General features: G+C 46.9%; 2 protein-coding genes across 7 annotated transcripts in view; both read right to left on the minus strand.

The window, feature by feature from the left end:
* LOC307209893 (uncharacterized protein) overlaps positions 1–21,539 on the minus strand; it is a gene marked incomplete at its 3' end in the record, with an annotated part of 57,053 nt that overhangs the window by 12,887 nt on the left and 22,627 nt on the right. Inside the window, exon 2 of the mRNA XM_079965265.1 lies at positions 702–771. The remainder of the gene's footprint in view (positions 1–701; positions 772–21,539) is intronic.
* LOC307208566 (uncharacterized protein) overlaps positions 15,073–21,539 on the minus strand; it is a 31,867-nt gene continuing 25,400 nt past the window's right edge. For 3 of the 6 annotated variants that reach the window (XM_079963289.1, XM_079963290.1, XM_079963291.1), the window contains one exon: positions 15,073–16,553. In XM_079963289.1, the coding sequence (XP_079819415.1) occupies positions 15,113–16,553 (1,441 nt within the window). In that variant the 3' untranslated portion in view covers positions 15,073–15,112. The other 3 variants (XR_013835191.1, XR_013835192.1, XR_013835193.1) reach the window with 3 other exon arrangements.

Below are 21,539 nucleotides of genomic sequence, written 5' to 3' on the forward strand. Positions count from 1 at the left end.
CAGAGCAGCGATGTCACGCTGGCCACGTGACCCGGAAGTGTCTCCGGACAGCGCTGGCCCCTGGCCTCTTAAGTGAGATGGGCGCACAACCCCAGAGTCTGTCAAGACTGGCCCGTATGGGCAGGGGTACCTTTACCTTTACCTATGATTGTGCAGGACTGCAGCTGGAATAAAGCCCTCCTTGCAACACAGCTGGACTCCTGAGTGTTTTATATGGATGGGAGTCCTACTGGAACAACATCTGGGGGGACACACTTTCTCCATCTTCCTCCTCCTCTGAAAAAGCTAAATATCTGTATTGTTCCCTCCTTCCTCCGTGATGTGTAACATCTTCCTGATACACTCCAACCAACTGCACACATTCCCTAATCCTGCACCATTTACTTCCTGAGGCAGCTCCATTGTGTCCACCTTCTCAGAACCACCCACCATTTCAGTAGCAGTCCTTCAGTTCCCAGCTATTAGTCCCCCCCCCTCCTACGGAGGAATTATTCATCTGAATTCCAGGGGCTGGGAGTCCTGAGTGGGGAGACAGCTCTTGGCCCTGCTGGGGGGGGGGGTTCTCATTGGCTGGTCGTTGTGAGAAGAGGATGATGGACGAGGTGGGCCCTGATCCTAATCCAGCAGGACATTTCTCATGTTCCCACAAACTGAAACGAGACCTACAAGATACAGTCTCCTGGGCAAGAGGAAGGACTTACCTCTCAAAGTCTCTGTATTTTTCTGTTTCAAGGAAGGAGTTGAGCTCAGACTTGTAGATCAGATTCTCTCCTGTGTGGAATGAGTAAAATGGAAGTGCTATTTACGTCACTGGAAAAGTATTCAGAAATATTCATGTGTTGAAGAAAGTCTAACAAAGTAGCTGATGTCCCGATGGCTAATAAAAGGTTTATGAGCTCAGCATGTGTGGGCTGCAGGCTGAGGATGTGGACTGTGGAGCAGGAATACTCGCAATCTCCATTATCCTGAGAGTCTCTTTGTCGATTTTGCGTAGTTATTTTGGAATTCCTACCGCATTATCGGTTCATGAAAAGTTACGGATGGGGAAACTTTAACGGTTGCTGTAAACTATCACCCCACACACAAACTCACATACAGCCTGTAAATTTGGCAAGTTCCCAACCCTTGCCTGTAATAGTGGCAATTAGAGGCCTGCAGATGTACAGCCCTGGGTGTAGAGCCTCCAGCCACAGGTATTGTCTATCATGGAAATGCCCCAGACTGGGACGGATTATGGAACTATGGATGCAGATAGATCGTATCTCACTCTGACATTGTCTACAATAAATAAAACTAATAAGAAATGCCTTCTGGATATACTTATATATAAACCCTGAAAGCCTTTCTATAGCATCCTTCTCCCACATTGTTGAATTGCTATATATACATCATCAGCACCAGCACCACTGATGAACCATGCAGTGGAAACACTTAAGGATGGGAGCCTGAGAGAGAGGGAGAGGTCTCTGGCTACTTCCTGGGCGGGGCTTCCAGAAGCAAAGAGCCGCTTTGGAGAAGGCCTCCCCCCTCCCTCCCAGGACCTTCCACCTTTTTCTCTCTTCTGCTCTCCAAGGTGGACCAAGGGTTTGACTTGGTATAAGGCAGCCCACAGCCAGCCATGCAGTAGCTTTCGAGGATCAGTGGGGAGAGGATGGAGCTTCCATGGGGGAAATGGGGGGGGGGAATCAGTGGAAAAAACCCCACCATCAGGGACAACTCTCTCTCTCCCGTTGACTTGAAGGAGTGGCAGATTCCTGGGCAGGAGGGAGAAGCCAAGGGAGACCCACCAGCGGAGATTCCTCCTCCGCTGCCCAAGGATGGAGACATCTCTCCAAAAGGAAGAGTCTCCCTCCCTCCCTCCCTCCCTCTCTGCTCGGCTGGGCTTCTATCTCCCAGGGATGCTGCCATTCCTCCCTCAGCCCCCCAGTTTCCTCTGCCCTCCTCCCTCCGTCCCCAGAGACCCCCTTGGCACCGCTCACCCCTCGCCCTCTGCGCACCAACCTCTCCATCCGGAGGAGCCTCCCAAGACGGGCAGGGAGGCGGGAGAGGGAGGGGGGGCTCTATCCAGCCCTATTTCACTTCCTTTAACCCTTTCGTGGACTCCGCTCCTGCGCCTTGAGGGATTCCGGCCAGGCGGGGAACGGCAGAGAGCGGGGCGCCTCATGTTTGGGTCCTGGGATCAAATCCAGGGGGGGGGGACCCCGTTGGTGGGCATCACGTTTTCCTTCTCGCAAAGGCGCCCAAGGGGTGCAGGGCTGCCGAGAATGGCTTGAGCCCCCGGGGAAAAGAGACTCGTGCGGAGGGGAGGGCGCTGCAAAGGAGATGGCAGCTGGAGTGCATGGATCGGGGGCCTTGAGCACCTCCTGGACCCCCAGGAAAAAGAAACACGGGTGGGTGGGGGGCTGCAAAGGAGATCCTGCCACGCAATCCCTGCAGGTGTTGGGCCCCCGCTTCGCAGCAGGATTGCGGGGATCGGAGCCCCTGCTTATGAGGCCCAGGAGAGGGGCTTTTTTGCGGGCAGGGGTGAAACTAGGCTGGATTTCCCCCGAGTCAAAGACCAAATTGGGGATATTTGCGTCCCCACAAAGACATCCTCAACGGCGCCCTGCTGGAGGCGTCACCTGGTGCAAAAAACAGCCGCCACCCCCGGCTGGCCACCCCCCTAGCTATGGCTCTGTTCCCGGGAGGGGTCTCTGTCTTCTCCTCTTTCCCTTCCCCCTAAATCGCCCCCTTTCCCCCCGCAGCCTCCTTACCTCTTTGTCCTCTCTGGACCTCCGCCTCCCTTGCTCGCTGTTCCGGTGTCCTTCCCCCCAAAATAAAGCGGAGTAGGGGGGTGGGGGGAACGAGTCAACCCACACCCCTCCTCCCCTTCGGAAAACCTCCCACTTTCCCAGGGGTCCTTTGGGCCCCCTGGAAACTTCCGACCTATAGACACTTCGGGTTCCTTGTCGAAGGCGCGCGCCTCTAGAGCTACGTTCGCAGAGCAGCCCTTGCCTGTGTTGGGATGGAAACAGGAAGAGATGGCGCTGCCTCTGGCCTCCTGCTCTTGGCCCCTCCTCCCCCCAAGTCGCCTCTCTCCCCCCAGCGGAGAGTGGAAATGGGGGCGGGAGTGGGGGGCTGGCTTCCTAGTTGTGTATGAGCTGATGGATTTATGTTTCCCTCCAGAGCAGGGTGGCAGCTGCACACTTATTTCCCCTTACTTACTTTTGTTATTGTATCATTTTAATAGAGTTAAGTTGAGGGTCTTACGGAGACTCTTCCTGGCTCCTCAAAAAGGCCAGAAGAAGAAGGAGGACATAATCCATGTCTGCTTAAGACTGGGCTAGGTAATAAGGAGGCAGTCATAAGACGCAGGGGCCGTGCTGATTTATTACAATTATTTGTGTAGTTTAAATAATATACGTATATACCTATGTGTGACTATTATTATTTATTTACACGATGAAACATCAACATAAAAAACTTCCCTAAACTGGGTTGTCTTCATAAATATATATTATTATTATTATTATTATTATTATTATTATTTATTTATATAAATAAAAAAAATATATATTTATTTGTTTTCCAATGATTGTTTTTCCTATGTCTTTAGCAGTTATCTTCCAAAAAGAGATGGAAACCCAGGTTTGTGAAACCCTTGTGTACGCAGTGGTCTGCTTGCAGGAAGATTCCCCAGAAGCATGACTAAAAATTAGTTCAAAAGTATTATTATTATTATTATTATTATTATTATTATTATTATTATTAACCCCAGCCATTCTGGGTGGCTTCCAACAGAATATTAAAAAATACATGAAAACATCAATAATTAAAACCTTCCTTAAACAGAGCTGCCTTCAGATGTCTTCTAAACGTCAGATAGTTGTTTATTTCTTTGATATATGATGGGAGGGCTTTCCACAGAGCGGGCGCCACTACTGAGACGGCCCTCTGCCTGGCTCCCTGTAACTTCGCTTCTCACAGTGAGGGAACCGCCAGAAGGCCCTCGGAGCTGGACCTCATTGTCCAGGCAAAACGATGGGGGTGGAAATGCTCCTTCAGGTCTACTGGGCTGAGGCCATTTAGGGTTTAAAGGTCAGCACCAACACTTTCAATTGTGCTTGAAAACATACTGGGAGCCAGTGTGGGTCTTTCAAGAATGGTGTTGTTATGTGGTCTTGGCCGCTACCAGTCACCTGTATAGCTGCCGCATTCTGCATTAGATGTCGTTTCCAGGTCACCTTCAAAGGTAGCCCCACGTAGAATGCATTGCAGTAGTCCAAGCGGGAGATAACTAGAGCATGCACCACTCTGGTGAGACAGTCCGCGGGCAGGTAGGGTCTCAGCCTGCATACCAGAGGCAGCTAGTAGGCACTGCCATGGAAACAGAATTGACCTGTGCCTCCATGCACAGCTGTGAGTCCAAAATGACTCCCAGGCTGCACACCTGGTCCTTCAGGGGCACAGTTACCCCTTTCAGGACCAGAAATTCTCCAATCTTGCCTGCCCCGTCCCCCAAAACAGTACATCTGTCTTGTCAGGATTCAACCTCAATCCGTTATCCGCTATATATCCTGCAACTGCCTCCAGACACTCACACAGGACTTTCACCACCTTCACTGGTTCCGATTTGAAAGAGGTAGAACTGGGTATCATCCACATATTGATGAACACCCAGCCCACCCCCTTGAAGATCTCTCCCAGCAGCATGTGGAAGAGGATGGAACCCTGTGGCACCCCACAAGTGAGAGCCCAGGGGTCCAACACTCATCCCCCAACACCACCTTTTGGATACGACCCAGGAGAAAGGAGCGGACCCACTGCATAACAGTGCCGCCAGCTCCCAGCTCCTCTACATGTTCCAGGAGGTTGTTGTGGTCAATGGTATTAAAGGCCTCTGAGAAATCCAGCAGAACTTTTTATTGAGGGTGAAAGAGGAGTGCGCAAAAATATGGTCTGAAGCTCAACATCAAAAAAACGAAGATCATGACCAGTGGTCCCATCACCTCCTGGCAAATAGAAGGGGAAGAAATGGAGGCAGTGAGAGATTTTACTTTCTTGGGCGCCATGATCGCTGCAGATGGTGACAGCAGTCACAAAATTAAAATACGCCTGCTTCTTGGGAGAAAAGCAGTGACAAACCTAGACAGCATCTTAAAAAGCAGAGACATCACCTTGCCAACAAAGGTCCGTATAGTAAAAGCTATGGTTTTCCTAGTAGTAATGTATGGAAGTGAGAGCTGGACCATAAAGAAGGCTGATCACCCAAGAATGGATGCTTTTGAATTCTGGTGCTGGAGGAGACTCTTGCGAGTCATATGGACTGCAAGAAGATCAAACCTATCCATTCTTAAGGAAATCAGCCCTGAGTGCTCACTGGAAGGACAGATCGTGAAGCTGAGGCTCCAATACCTTGGCTACTGCATGAGAAGAGAAGACTCCCTGGAGAAGACCCTGATGTTGGGAAAGATGGAGGGCACAAGGAGAAAGGGACGACAGAGGACGAGATGGCTGGACAGTGTTTGACCAAACTGCAGGAGGCAGTGGAGGACAGGAGTGCCTGGCGTTCTCTGGTCCATGGGGTCACGAAGAGTCGGACACGACTAAACGACTAAACAACAACAACATTCCTGGCCTCTCTCCTTTTGTCTCTGAGCTAAGATTGGTATCTGCTGCTTGCTCTCTGTTCTCTGAAGCTATGCCACTCGGGTGCCCCCCCCCTCCCTCTCCCATTCCAGCTCGAATTACAGTGTCCTTATCTCCCTTTGCCTGCTTGGATTCCCAGCCTCTGTCAGCTCCAGAACGAAGCTGACACCTAACAACGCTTAATGTTAATGCTTAATGTTAACGCTAAAGTAAAGCCGGCCTTTCAGGGATCAAATTGTGAACTGGAATGTGAGTAAAAAGTTTGTTACTTTTTAAGGAAAGACTCTTGTGTCTTTTAGGAGGGATAAAAGGGGACACGAGGAATAATCCATCTGGGCAAGCCAGATTGGATGACTTAACTAAAGAGATTCAAACGAATCTGCAAACTATCTTCCTGCTATATTGAGGGGAAACTGCTCTGCTGCATCACTCACTAGCGTGAGTGAAGGAAGGATATCACTTATTCAACATATCCATTCCTACTATCCTTAACATTCCCACAATTGTCCCTTAGCATTCCAAGTTTGGGACCTGCCTGAACATCTTTCCACATTATAATCATCCGTATGGTTTCTCCCCTTGTGTCTCTTATTTGGGGGATAATTGGCTAGGAGCTTACAGTGAAGCATTTAACACACACCTGTGCCACCGCCGGGCACTTTGCTGCCAGAGGCTCTGGCGGTGCCCACTCTCTGCTCTGTGTGAGGAATAGAACACTGGCTCCTAAAGTTGAAAGCCCTAGAAGCCTTTCATATAAATTCTGAGCCCATTGGTGAAGTAGCAAAGTTTATTTAAAGAAAAGCATCTCTGCAAGCATGGGGGAGCTATTCAGGCACAGCCAGGTCAGAACAACACAGGCATTTATCCTCCCCCCCCCCCCCGGAGGCAAATGTCCCTCCTCTGTCCTCCAATTGGCTGGAGGGCGGCGCAGAGGTTACAGCCTATGAGACCGCCCGATCATACCTGATGCCCATTCCTTATTGCCCTTATTTGGTCAAAGCCCCACCCCCAGAATTTACCTATTGACAAAAGCAGCACACCGAAAGCTGCCCTAGTTTTGTGTGTTAACCAGTATGGGTTCCAATTGCAAGCATAAGCGAGTTTCATATCTTATAAAACTAAAAAGGCAAACCACATTTAGACTACCACTTTGTTCCAGTCACGGGTGCAAGCAGGCTTCGTATCTGGGTCCCGGCTACAAGCTATATGATGCCAGCAGGGATAATGTTTTATTTCAACACTTCACCCTTGACGTAGCCAAAAATGAGGAAGTGCAGTAACACATTTAATATGTACAATATAAACTATATACAAGGGTTTCAAGACTACCATCTGCATGTATGAAGAAGCTTTCAGATTTCTGTGTCTTAATTGTTCCTTTATTGCAATTATAAGAATGGGAGTGATGCGACTCTTCGTATATTAAACAACTGTACATCCAAAGCAACACAAAAAGTATCACACTCCACTTTTCACAACTCTCACATACCAAATTCAAATATGAACATTTCCTCTTTTAAAAAAATATTTATTAAAGTTTTAAACAATACAATAGAGAAAAGAGACAACAACAGAAAAACAGAAAAAATAAAAACAATTAGACAAAAAATACACACACACACACACACACACACAAAATACAACAAACCTTCCATAACTTAACTTTCATTTACTTGTTTCTTTGACCTCCTCACACCTCCCTTTTTTGTAATCTACTTCAATTAGCTATTTCAGCAAATCCTTTCCATCTTTCCCATATTTTTTTCCCATTAATTTATCTTAACATAATATAACTTTACCTTTCCTTCTTTCCTTCAACAATCTATTTTTACTTAAATCCTTTATAATATTCTGCTAAAGTCACATAACTTCATTCCAGCCTCCTTCTAACATTCCTTAATTTTACTATATTTCTGTAAATAAACTTTAAATTTCTTCCAATCTTCTTCCACCAACTCTTCTCCCTGGTCTCAGATTCTGCCAGTCATTTCCGCCATTTCCATGAGGTCCATCATCTTCATCTGCCATTCTTCCCGAGTGGGTAGATCTTGTGTCTTCCAATACTTTGCGATGAGTATTCTTGCTGCTGTTGTGGCATACATAAAGAAAGTTCTGTCCTTCTTTGGCACCAATTGGCCGACCATGCCCAGGAGGAAGGCCTCTGGTTTCTTCAGAAAAGTATATTTAAATACCTTTTTTATTTCATTATAGATCATTTCCCAGAAGGTCTTGATCCTTGGGCATGTCCACCAAAGGTGAAAGAATGTACCTTCAGTCTCTTTACATTTCCAACATTTATTATCAGGCAAGTGGTAAATTTTTGCAAGCTTGACTGGTGTCATGTACTACCTATAGATCATTTTCATTATATTCTCTCTTAAGGCATTACATGCCGTGAATTTGATACCTGTGGTACATAACTGTTCCCAGTCAGCCATCATAATATTATGTCCAACATCCTGTGCCCATTTAATCATAGCTGATTTCACCGTCTCATCCTGGGTGTTCCATTTCAACAGCAAGTTATACATTCTTGACAAATTCTTACTTTTGGGGTCTAACAGCTGTGTTTCCAATTTTGATTTTTCCACCTGAAAACCAATTTTTTTATCCAGATTATATGCCTCCATTATTTGATAATAATGGAGCCAATCACACACTTTGTTTTTTAGTTTTTCAAAACTCTGTAGTTTCAATCTATCTCCCTCTTGTTCCAATATTTCCCAATATTTCGGCCATTTGGCCTCCATATTGAGTTTTTTCTGAGCCTTCGCTTCCATTGGAGACAGCCACCTTGGAGTTCTATTTTCAAGCAAATCCTTATATCTTGTCCAAACATTAAACAAAGCTTTCCTGACAATATGATTTTTAAATGCTTTATGTGCTTTGACCTTATCATACCACAAATATGCATGCCATCCAAATACATTATTGAAACCTTCTAAGCCCAGCACGTCAGTGTTTTCAAGAAGCAACCATTCTCCCAGCCAGCAAAAAGCGGCTGATTCATAATAAAGTTTAAAGTCTGGCAGGGCAAATCCACCTCTTTCTTTAGCATCTGTTAATATCTTAAATTTTATTTGAGGTTTCTTGCCCTGCCAGACAAATCTAGAAATATCTCTCTGCCACTTCTTGAAATAATCCATTTTATCAATAATTTGCAATGCTTGAAACAAAAACAGCATTCTAGGCAATACATTCATTTTTATCGCAGCAATTCGGCCCAGCATTGATAACTTCAATTTGACCATATTTCTAAATCCTTTTTCACTTCCGTCCAACATTTTTCATAGTTATCCTTAAATTCACATTTTTAGCTGTCATATTAACCCCTAACTATTTCACTTTCTTAACCAATGTTAATCCTGTCTCTTTCTGGAACCTCTCTCTCTCAATCCCTGTTAGGTTTTTCTCTAGCACCTTAGTTTTCATTTTGTTCAGCTTAAAACCTGCTACCTGGCCAAGTTCTTGAATTACTGCCAGTACTCTTTTAGTACTAGACTCTGGCTCCTGTAATGTCAATACCAAATCATCAGCAAATGCTTTCAACTTGTACTGTTTAGCTCCGACTTGTATACCTTTAACCAATTGGTCCCTTCTAATCATATTTAAAGAGGGACGCAGGTGGCGCTGTGGGTTAAAGCCTCAGCGCCTAGGGCTTGCCGATCAAAAGGTCGGCGGTTCGAATCCCTGCGGCGGGGTGCGCTCCCACTGCTCGGTCCCAGCGCCTGCCAACCTAGCAGTTCGAAAGCACCTCCGGGTGCAAGTAGATAAATAGGGACCGCTTACTAGCGGGAAGGTAAACGGCGTTTCCGTGTGCGGCTCTGGCTCGCCAGAGCAGCGATGTCACGCTGGCCACGTGACCCGGAAGTGTCTCCGGACAGCGCTGGCCCCTGGCCTCTTAAGTGAGATGGGCGCACAACCCCAGAGTCTGTCAAGACTGGCCCGTACGGGCAGGGGTACCTTTACCTTTTAATCATATTTAAAAGGACCTCCAGGACTGATATGAAAAGCAATGGAGAGATTGGGCAACCTTGTCATGTTCCTTTCTCTATCTTAAATTCTTCTCTCACTACATTGTTCACAATTAACTTAGCCTTTTGTTCTGAATAAATTGCACCTATACCATTTTCAAACCCTTGACCAACCCCCATCCCTTGTAGATCTTTCTTCATGAAGCTCCCAGAAATGTTGTCAAAGGTGTCAGGAAACTGCCATCGGAGCCAAGGGTGCTGCTGAGGCTCCCTAATGATGCTGGAGAGGGAACCAGCAAAGGGAGAGAGGAAGCTTCCGCTGGGGAAGGAGATAGACGTGACGCCAGGGAGAAAGGGGAGTCTGAGGGAGCTGTGGAGAGAAGGCTCCAGGACTCTTCCAGTGAAGCCAGCGGGGAGAGCACGGGACCTCCTCTGGGGACGCCCACTCTGCGCAGACAGCTTTCGCGCAGAGAAGGCAGGCGTCGATTGGGTGTGAAAGAACTTCTATGTTGGAAGAAATTCAGGAAACGCCCACTGACGGATTCTTCCAGCGATTGAGACAGTCACGATGTATTGACTGTCCAGCCTGGGGAAAGTTTTAACCAAACTACTCAGCTCGGAGCAGTTTGCGCTTTACGCACAAGCAACCCCATACCCCATTTCAGCCATCCGTCAGTCTTTGACGTTGTTTGTGCGGAGGGAACATCATGAGTCAGACCGGAGGAGGAGCAGGCGCCGGAGAGGGAGCCAGGGGAGGACCAACTCTGGAGGAGAGAAACAGAGATTTGGAGCAACAGCTGGCTTTACTAGCAGCGCAGCTAGACGAAAGGCGGTCTCAGGATGCTCAGGGGAAACCCACCCCCATTGCAAGGAAGGTACCGGGACTGGTGCACAAGTTTGGGGGCGATCTGAGGGACTATAATGCTTTTAAGACGGAGGTGCAGTATGCGCTGGAACTGCAGTATGATGATTTTGTGGACGATGGTGCAAGAGTTGCCTATGTGATAGGGCCTCTTCAAGACGGCACCAGGGATTGGGTTAGACCCTTGATGGCATCGGACAATGCTGCCTTAAAAGACCTGAAGAAGTTTTTTAGCGCCATGGATCACGTTTTCGAGTGAAGTGGAGCAGAGCGTGGCGCACAGAGAACTGATGGCTTGCAAGCAAGGGAGCCAATCAGTTAGAGAGTACTGGGTGCGGTTTTCGATGCTAATCCACAAACTTGGGTGGGAAGTGAGTTGGGAACCTATTCAGATGCTGTTTGAGGAAGGCTTAGCCCCTTGGGTTAAGGACGAACTTTCCCGCTCGCCCTGCCCGCAATCGGTGGATCAGCTGACCAAAATGGCGCTGGCGATTGGAATACAACAAGAGGCGCGGGCTTTAGAGAGGCGGGAAGGGAGAGCAGAGCGTTGGCATGACAACCAGATTCCTGAAATGCCGGCGCCACCTTCCCAGCCAGAGGAGCCAATGGAAATTGGAGGTGCGCGCGCAGGGGGTTTCAAACTCCGGCGAGGTGCACAAAAAGGAGGGGAAAACGACCAGGAAGTGTTTTCTCTGCCAACAGCCGGGACATTTTGCCAGGGTGTGCCCTCAGAGAAAGGCTTGGCAAGGGATGGTGGGGGCAGCGGGCAGTGAGGAGGTAGGGGAATTCACAGCAGGGAAACGAGAGCGCTTGGCTGCCGATCAGCGGGCACAGCAGCCAGGCAAACAACCAGTAAGAGTGCCCAAACCAGACACCCCCCCGGTCAGCCATAGCCATAGAGGTGGAGCTAGAGCTTCCCAACGGACATCCTATTAAGGTGAAGGCACTGCTGGACTCAGGCAGTTCCTGCAATTTCTTTAGCAAGGACTTTGCACTAGAGCACCAACTCCAGCTGTTGCCTTTGGAGCGCCCCTTGCAAGTAACGACCATAGATGGGAGGGAACTCCTGGGGGGAGAAGTGACACACCAAACTCCTCCCAGGCATACTGAGACAATTGCATTTCATGTAGCCACACTGGCCGGGCCGCCAATCATACTGGGAATGAGCTGGTTGGCGCTGCATGATCCGGTAGTGGGATGGCACCAGCGCACAGTATCCTTTGGGTCAGCTCACTGTGTAGAACACTGCCACGGGGGGGGGGGGAGACCCCGAGGATGGCCGTAGCCAGAGTGGCAGAGATGGAGGCAGAGGAAAAGATGAGGGTGCCGCCACAATACGCTGATTTGAAAGAAGTCTTCAGTGAGAAGGAGGCGGATAGGCTGCCCCCCATAGGTCCTTTGACTGTCAAATCAACCTACTCCCAGGGGCTCAGCTGCCAGTGGGTAAGCTGTATGCCATGTCGGACAGAGAAATGCAGGAGTTGCGGAAGTTTATCGACAAGAACCTGAAGAGGGATTTCATAAGAGAATCGAGGGCGGTGGGGGGCAGTCCAGTGTTCTTTGTGGACAAGAGAGACTCAAAAGAACTTAGATTGATTTGTGATTATAGGAGGTTAAACTCGATATCGGAGCCGGTGACCTTCCCAATGCCCAGAATTGATGACATTTTGACCAGGGTAAGGAAGGGAAAGGTTTTTACCAAGTTGGATCTTCGAGGGGCGTACAATTTAATTAGGATAAGGGAAGGGGATGAATGGAAAACCACCATGTTCACCCCCCTGGGGGCTTTTGAGTATTTAGTTATGCCCTTCGGATTACAATCGGGCTCTGCATGTTTTCAATCGTTCATGCACCACGTGTTGGGGTCCCTCTTGTACAAGAACTGCGTGGCTTTCCTAGATGACGTCCTGATCTACTCGGAGAATGAGGAACAGCATGTAAAAGATGTCAGAGAAGTGCTGAAGAGGTTGCAGGAGCACCAGTTGTGGGTGAAGCTGGAGAAGTGCCAATTCCATGCCCGAGAGGTCGAATTCCTGGGTTACAGGTTGTCAGACAAGGGCTTAGCCATGGACCCAAGCAAGGTGCAGGCGGTGCTGGAATGGAAGACTCCTAAGAACTGGAAGGACGTGCAGAGGTTCCTGGGGTTTGCGAATTTCTATAGGAAGTTCATCAATAACTTCGCGCACTTGACTGCACCTATCACCGATTGTCTCAGTAGCAAGAAGAAGTTTGTGTGGAGAGGGCCAATTATAGATAGATAGCCGTGTTGGTCTGCCATAGTCAAAACAAAATAAAAAAATACCACTGAAGAATCTGAAGAAGTGTGCATGCACACGAAAGCTCATACCTAGAACTAATTTAGTTGGTCTTTAAGGTGCTACTGGAAGGATTTTTTTTATTTTGTTTTGACTGGAGAGGGCCAAGGAAGAGTACAAGAGGCAGGCAGACAAGCACCGCAGAGAAGGGGAGACCATAAGGGTTGGGGACCGGGTGTGGTTGTCAACCAAAGGGCTACCGTTCAAGGGAGGTTGTAAAAAATTATGGCCAAGGCGACTGGGACCTTTTGAGGTAACGCAGCAGGTGAATCCTGTGGCTTTCAGGCTCAAACTGCCAACCAACATGAAGTTGCATCCAGTGTTCCACCGGTCTTTACTTTCACCATACCGAGAAGGGAGAGAGTTTCCGGGGCGAGAGAGAGAGAGATCCCCAGTCACCCAGAGGTGGAGGAGAGGGAACTCAGTGGTCAGGCAGTGGAAATTCTTGACTCAAGTTGGAAGGGGAGGCAGGTGGAATATTTGGTAGCTTGGGAGGGAGAGCCTGAGTCAGAAAACACGTGGGTCCCTGCAGGAGAGATAAGGGATGAGTGTCTGCTGGGGGAGTTTCATCGCCGGTTTCCAAGGAAACCGAAACCGTTGGAAAGATTTTGGGAGGAGCAATTTGGGACCACGGATGATGAAAAAGAATTTATGGGGTATCCTCCTTCAGAGGGAGAGGGAAGGGAGGTATCAGAGGAAGAGGACTCAGATTGGGGAGATTGGCCAGAGGACAGAGACAGCAGCAGGTGGAGAACGATGTTTGAATCATCTGAGGGAGGGAATAGTTCGTTCCAGGGGTTTCCCGCTTCACCGCCCAGAAACAAGGCGGGGGTGGGGAGGCCCTGGGAGGGAGGTGGATGTCAGGAAACTGCCATCGGAGCCAAGGGTGGTGCTGAGGCTCCCTAATGATGCTGGAGAGGGAACCAGCAAAGGGAGAGAGGAAGCTTCCGCTGGGGAAGGAGATAGACGTGACGCCAGGGAGAAAGGGGAGTCCGAGGGAGCTGCGGAGAGAAGGCTCCAGGACTCTTCCAGTGAAGCCAGCGGGGAGAGCACAGGACCTCCTCTGAGGAAGCCCACTCTGCGCAGAAAGCTTTCGCGCAGAGAAGGCAGGCGTCGATTGGGTGTGAAAGAACTTCTATGTTGGAAGAAATTCAGGAAACGCCCACTGACGGATTCTTCCAGCGATTGAGACAGTCACGATGTACTGACTTGAAGACTACCTGTCTCTGTGCCTTATCCATATTTGTAGAAACCACTCCATTCATGTCCCCCATCAAAATTATATTGTAATCCATATAGTCCAACAGAGTCTCATGCAGCTTCTTAAAGAATTCCGATTTTCCCTCATTTGGTGCATAAATGCCTACAATTAGAAATTTCTTTCCTTGTGATTGAATTTCAATTGCCACAAGACTTCCTTGATCGTCTTTAAATATAAATTTCGGTGATAGGCTCCCCTTTGCATAGATTACTACTCCTCTTTTTTTAACTTTGTCTGATGAAATAAATTCTTGTCCCAATCTTTTATTGCTCAGAATTTTCCTATGTAGCCTAGTCACATGTGTTTCTTGTAGGCAAATCAAGTCCAATTGTTCCTTTTTCAATAAATGAAAGACTCTGCGTCTTTTCTCGGGATAGTTACAACCATTAATGTTCCAGCTTAATATTTGCAGTGCCATGATGTGGTTACTTTGATTTTCCTCCAAGTGCACCCTGTAGTTGCTCTACTTCTGTTGGTTTCACTAAATTGTCCAGTCCATAGGATAGGTTTGCTACATCCAGTATTGGTGATCCTTTTCCCAGCCCAAAATTTTGTCTCTCTCTTCTTTACATCGGAGGGTAATCAAACAGTCTCTTATTCTATTCTTCTCTTTCCTCCCTCCTCTTCCGAGTCTAAAGGCAGTCACAATTTTAAAATCATCTTGATCCAATGGGAAGTCCCAAAAATCAGCAAATTCCTGAGTAAGAAAGTCTATCAAACTGTCCTTCTACACTTCCACATGAACATTTCCAATCTCTCCACCAAAGACCAAAAACCATGTGACACTCAGCCCACCATTATTCACCACCAGCTCTCCAGATGACACACCCCTCACTAACATTACACTGCATCTTGTATTCTACTATTTTAAGATGTTACCCGCATTACTTTCCGTACTCCTTACATTTAAAGCGTTTCAACCATGTGAATTTGCGGAAGAATTTTATACTGTCCACTTCAACAGAAGCTCTTTCCACACTCTGTACATTTAAATGGTTTCTCCCCTGTGTTAGTTTGATGATGTGTTCCAAGGTTTTCACTTCAACTGAAGCTCTTTCCACACTCTATGCAGTCAAATCGTTTTTCCCGTGTGTGTTCGTTGATGTCGTTTACAGTGTCCACTATGACTGAAGCTCTTTCCACACTCTATACATTCAAATGGTTTTTCCCCTGTGTGAGTTCGTTGATGTTGTCTTAAGTTTCCACTTTGACTGAAGCTCTTCCCACACTCTATACATTTAAATGGTTTCTCCCCTGTGTGAGTTCGCTGATGTTTTCTAAGGGTTTCACTTAGATTGAAGCTCTGTCCACACTCCATACATTTAAATGGTTTTTCCCCTGTGTGAGTTTGATGATGTCGAAGTTTCCCACTATCAGCGAAGTTCTTTCCACACTCTATACATTCAAATGGTTTTTCCTCTGTATGAGTTCGCTGATGTACTTTATAGTGTCCACTTTGACTGAAGCTCTTTCCACACTCTATGCATTTAAATGGTTTCTCCCCTGTGTGAGTTTGATGATGTTGTTGAAGTTTCTCACTTTGACTGAAGCTCTTTCCACACGCTATACATTCAAATGGTTTCTCCATTGTGTGAGTTTGTTGATGTAGTCTATAGTGTCCACTTTGACTGAAGCTCTTTCCACACTCTATGCATTTAAATGGTTTTTCCCCTGTGTGAGTTCGCTGATGTATTCTAAGGTATCCACTTTGACTGAAGCTCTTTCCACACTCTATACATTCAAATGGTTTCTCCCCTGTGTGAGTTCGTTGATGTAGTTTATAGTGTCCACTTTTATTGAAACTTTTACCACACTGCATACATTTAAACGGTTTCTTCCCTGTGTGAGTTAGATGATGTTGTTGAAGTTTCTCACTTTGATTGAAGCTCTTTCCACACTCTATACATTTAAATGGTTTCTCCACTGTGTGAGTTTGTTGATGTAGTCTATAGTGTCCACTTTGAGTGAAGCTCTTTCCACACTCTATACATTTAAATGGTTTTTCCCCTGTGTGAGTTCGTTGATGAAGTTTATAGTGTCCACTATCACTGAAGCTCTTTCCACACTCCATGCATCTGAATGGTTTCTCCGCTGTGTGAGTTAGATGATGCCGTTGAAGTTTCCAACTATTAGAGAAGCTCTTTCCACAATCTATACATCTGAATGGTTTCTCCCCTGTGTGAGTTCGCTGATGTATTCTAAGGTTTCCCCTTAGACTGAAGCTCTTTCCACACTCTATACATTCAAATGGTTTTTCCCCTGTGTGAGTTCGTTGATGTTGTCTTAAGTGTCCCCTTTGACTGAAGCTCTTTCCACACTCTATACATTCAAATGGTTTCTCCCCTGTGTGAGTTTGATGATGTCGTCGAAGTTTCCCACTATGAGAGAAGCTCTTTCCACACTCTATACATTCAAATGGTTTCTTTGTTATTCCTTTTGAATTTACAGATGGCCCCCCAGAATTATTGCCTGATTTCTCCATCGTCTGCTTCAGAGTGCAGGGAGACAAAATCCTGTTGGGGTTTCAAGGGAGAGAACAAAGGAATATGACACACATCAAGTTCAATTGGCACTCATCCCAATTAGTATTTATAATTATGATGTGCCACCTGACCTCGTTCCCGTTTTCTGACACAGGACTATCCTAGTGTAAATTCTCTGCCCAGGCCTCTCTCACTGTCATTTCTCCATTTGCCTCACTCCTGGACGTACCTCCTCTATTTCAATGCGGAATCTGTGTCACACTGAAGAAGCTCAATATTAAACATCAATATATAACTGTACTTAATGGAAACTTCAGCCTTCCATATTTAGCACTGATTCATTCATAGGATGAAGCTATTAGTTTTATTGCTGGAGACACAAATTTATTCCTGAGATATCAAATACATTAATAGTATTATGTCATAGGGTGTTGGGGCTGGGATAGTACCTCTCGTGGGAGACATATAGGGCTCCTTCTGGGGTGATTGTTCCACCATTAATCCCCAACCTGTACTCTCACCTGTGGGTCCTAGAAGCTGTCAGCATGCAACAGCAGACACAACCCAGGAAAAGCTTTGACAGGCCAACTGAACCAGTTGAGGATAATTGATGGGTCTCAATCAATTGACACTGCAAGCAATAGCCTCCAGAAGATCAAAAGAGACTACGAGGCTCTGGGCAGGAAATTGAAGCAAATAAATGCACAAATTGTCATCTCATCTGTCCTCCCAGTTGAACGACGTGGCCCAGGGAGAGAGGGAAAAATAGTGGAAGTGAACAGCTGGCTTCGCAAATGGTGTAAACAGGAACAGTTTGGATTCTTTGATCACGGACTGCAGTTTCTTGAAGATGGACTTCTGGCAAGCGATGGGCTGCATCTCACAACGGTTGGGAGGAATGTTTTTGCCAAAAATCTCAGAAACCTCATCAGGAGGGCTTTAAACTGACTAATGTGGGGGAGGGAAACAGTGCTCCTGAAGGTAGGAGTCTATCAGTTGATGAAGATGATCATCCAAATGTCATAGACCAAATGGAGAAAACAGCACGCAGACCTAGTGGTGGGAGGAAAAAATCCTTAAATAAGAGACACGGGGGAATGATTAATGGACTTCAATGTCTGTACACTAATGCACAAAGCATGGGAAATAAACAAGATGAGCTTGAGCTCTTGGTACAGCAAACTAAATATGACATAATAGGCATCACTGAAACCTGGTGGGATAAGTCACACGATTGGAATGTAAGAATGGAGGGATACAATCTATTTCAGAGAAACAGACCAGACAAGAAAGGAGAGAAGAATAACAAGGACCTCATTGTGGGAGTTTACTATAGACCCCCAAGCCAAACAGAGGACATAGATGATGCCTTCCTGGAACAGATGGCCAAGCATGCAAAAGGAAGGGAGATAGTAGCAATGGGGGACTTCAATTACCTGGATATTTGTTGGATGTCAAACTCAGCCAAGAGCATAAGGTCAAACAGATTCCTCACTGGCCTTGCAGACAACTTCATTGTCCAGAAAGTGGGAGAAGCAACAAGAGGAACAGCCATTTTAGATCTGGTCCTAACCAATGTTGATGACCTGGTTAGTGGGGTAGAAGTGGAAGGATCATTAGGTGCGAGTGATCATGCTCTTCTGAAGTTTACTATACAGCGGAAAGGAGCAGCCAAGCATACTAGGACTCAATTTATTGACTTTAAGAAAGCACACTTCATAAAACTTAGGGAAGTGCTGGGTGAGATCCCATGGACAGTAATACTAAAAGGAAAGGGAGTTCATGATGGCTGGGAGTTTGTTAAGAGGGAGATAGTAAAAGCACAACTTCAGGCAATACCAATGAGATGGAAACATGGAAGGTGCCTAAAGAAGCCAGGGTGGCTATCTAAAGAACTTTTAACTGAGTTTAACTGAGTTAAGATTAAAAAATGTGTACAAAAAAATGGAAAAGGGGGGAAACCACCAAAGAGGAATTCAAACAAATCGCCAGCACATGTAGACACAAAGTCAGAAAAGCTAAAGCACAGAATGAACTCAGGCTTGCTAGAGAGGTTAAAAGCAACAAAAAAGGCTTTTATGGGTATGTTCGTAGCATACAGATTAGAGAACTGGGCCAAAACAAACAAGATGAATTTTAACAGGGAGAAATGTAAAGTATTGCACTTGGGCAAAAAAAATGAGAGGCACAAATACAAGATGGGGGACACCTGGCTTGAGAGCAGTACATGTGAAAAGGATCTAGGAGTCTTGGTTGACCACAAACTTGACATGAACCAACAGTGTGACGCGGCAGCTAAAAAAGCCAGTGCAATTCTGGGCTGCATCAATAGGAGTATAGCATCTAGATCAAGGGAAGTAATAGTGCCACTGTATTCTGCTCTGGTCAGACCTCACCTGGAGTACTGTGTCCAGTTCTGGGCACCACAGTTCAAGAAGGACACTGACAAACTGGAACGTGTCCAGAGGAGGGCAACCAAAATGGTCAAATGCCTGGAAACAATGCCTTATGAGGAACGGCTAAGGGAGCTGGGCATGTTTAGCCTGGAGAAGAGGAGGTTAAGGGGTGATATGATAGCCATGTTCAAATATATAAAAGGATGTCACATAGAGGAGGGAGAAAGGTTGTTTTCTGCTGCTCCAGAGAAGCGGACACGGAGCAATGGTTCCAAACTACAAGAAAGAAGATTCCACCTAAACATTAGGAAGAACTTCCTGACAGTAAGAGCTGTTTGACAGTGGAATTTGCTGCCAAGGAGTGTGGTGGAGTCTCCTTCTTTGGAGGTCTTTAAGCAGAGGCTTGACAACCATATGTCAGGAGTGCTCTGGTGGTGTTTCCTGCTTGGCAGGGGGTTGGACTCGATGGCCCTTGCGGTCTCTTCCAACTCTATGATTCTATGATTCAATCCCTTGGTGAGTCGGGGCCTTCCCTGCATGTGATGACAGGCTCTGGCACATTGAGCAGACGAGACCAATAGTGAGTCCAACGGTCAAGCAAGTGATTTATGCAAGTGCCGTAGAGGGAAGTGAGAGGCTCATCAACCTGGGAAGGGAGGCCAAGAAGCAGACGAAGAACTCTGATCCTAAAAGAAGAGGCTAAGCAGTAAACGCTACACGAATTGAGAGTGGAGTCCTTAAGACGATTGTGTTGGAGTGTTGTGGGTATCAAGGAGTTAACACTATGCTAAGTGGAAATGCTGACTGAGTTTCATGTGGGGAGTCAGCATCCCAAGAGATGGTGCGCTGCCTAATTGGTCTATAGCCAGCTTGTATACAGAGGTATGCTTGACTTCTCCACAATGGCTTCTCCCCTGTATGTAAGAAGGCTGATTTATGGTACTTTATGATGCTACAGGACTGCAGCTGGAATAAAGCCCTCCTTGCAACACAGCTGGACTCCTGAGTGCTTTATATGGAGCTTCTACAGGTCCAAATACATTGCAGCATGTTGGGTGGAGTCCTTCTACGCCTCCTTCCGGTAACTCCTGGGGCCAAGCTGGGGCCAAAAATATTGCTCTGCTTCCCTTTGGACCATATCAAGAAGGTTGAGAAGGTAGGGCTGCCATAGGTCTGTTCCCCACCCCCCCGGGAATCGAGGAGGATTTTCACAAGATCGGCAAAAGGTCCACCCAGACGTATGGCAAGGCTGCCGTTTCTTGTGAGGAGAACCAGAACTTACAGGGTTAAACAGTTCTGTGTGACGTCTCACATCCTAAGGCCTGGTTTTGTTCACATACGGGAATCTTTCTTTGCGTGCGAGTTACTTTCGCTTTTAGCTGTTGAGCCGGAGAGAATGTCCGCCCGTTCTCCGGGGTGATTTATGATGATTTTTCTGTACATAAGAAAGCCTTCTTAGATTAAGCAAGAAGCCTGTGTACAGACTGGGATTTATCACCCACACAAGGCAAAACCGCTGCTGCAATACTCTGCTTGGAGCCAGGAAGAGAGCTTGAGGCTCAAGCCGGCACAGGGAAGCCTGGCAGACTCCATTACATTCCGAAGATTTCTATGGTGGGAAACATCAGGAAAGCTCAAAAGCTGCTTCTTTTGGGGAGAATTTGTATTTTTAAAAAGCTCAACAACTCTGTCCGGATTTGTGCATTTTTAAACGGGGCCACCCTGCTGGAGACGATGGCCTTGTCGTGTAGGCAGCCCAGGACCTACACACACACTGCCCAGGCTTGTATTCTGCGGGGGTCACGGCTGTGCTTCTAACACCCCTGTTTGACTTCAACCTCATGGAGACTCTACATTGTGTCTCGAGGCAGATGGATGTCAACAAAAGGGGTGGAAGGACAGAATCTGACTTTTGAGAGAGGAGGTGCAGTCAAAGATGCTTCCACCAGAAGAGAGCCTGAGGGGGAAACCATTTTTAGATGACATTTAGGATCCCTGCCTCCATTTCTCAGCCTGAACTGTAACTCAGAATCTTGATTGTAACTCAGTTCAGAACCTTCACATCTATTCCCTGGTTGGCCGTCTTCTGGAATATAAACCAGACCTCTTTGAGGGTATCATCAAAACCTTCATTTAGTGTGGGCACCTTGGATTTGGAGCCTAGGCATCAAACATAATCCCTGAAAATGTGTCTCAGTAACCCTTGGTATCCACACCCACCTGGACCTCCCAAGTGAGTCTGAGCTCCTAGAGGAACCATCTATGCTGAGGTGGGACACCTCTGGCCCTCCAGATGTGGTTGGACTCAAAGCACCATCAGCCCAAGCAAGGATGGCCAATGGCCAGGGATGATGGGAGTTCTACTGGAACAACATCTGGGGGGACACACTTTCTCCATCTTCCTCCTCCTCTGAAAAAGCTAAATATCTGTATTGTTCCCTCCTTCCTCCGTGATGTGTAACATCTTCCTCATACACTCCAAGCAACTGCACACATTCCCTAATCCTGCACCATTTACTTCCTGAGGCAGCTCCATTGTGTCCACCTTCTCAGAACCACCCACCATTTCAGTAGCAGTCCTTCAGTTCCCAGCTATTAGTCCCCCTCCCCTACGGAGGAA

This window comes from Podarcis cretensis, assembly GCF_951804945.1.
Source record: "Podarcis cretensis genome assembly, chromosome: 2".
Lineage (NCBI taxonomy): Eukaryota > Metazoa > Chordata > Lepidosauria > Squamata > Lacertidae > Podarcis > Podarcis cretensis.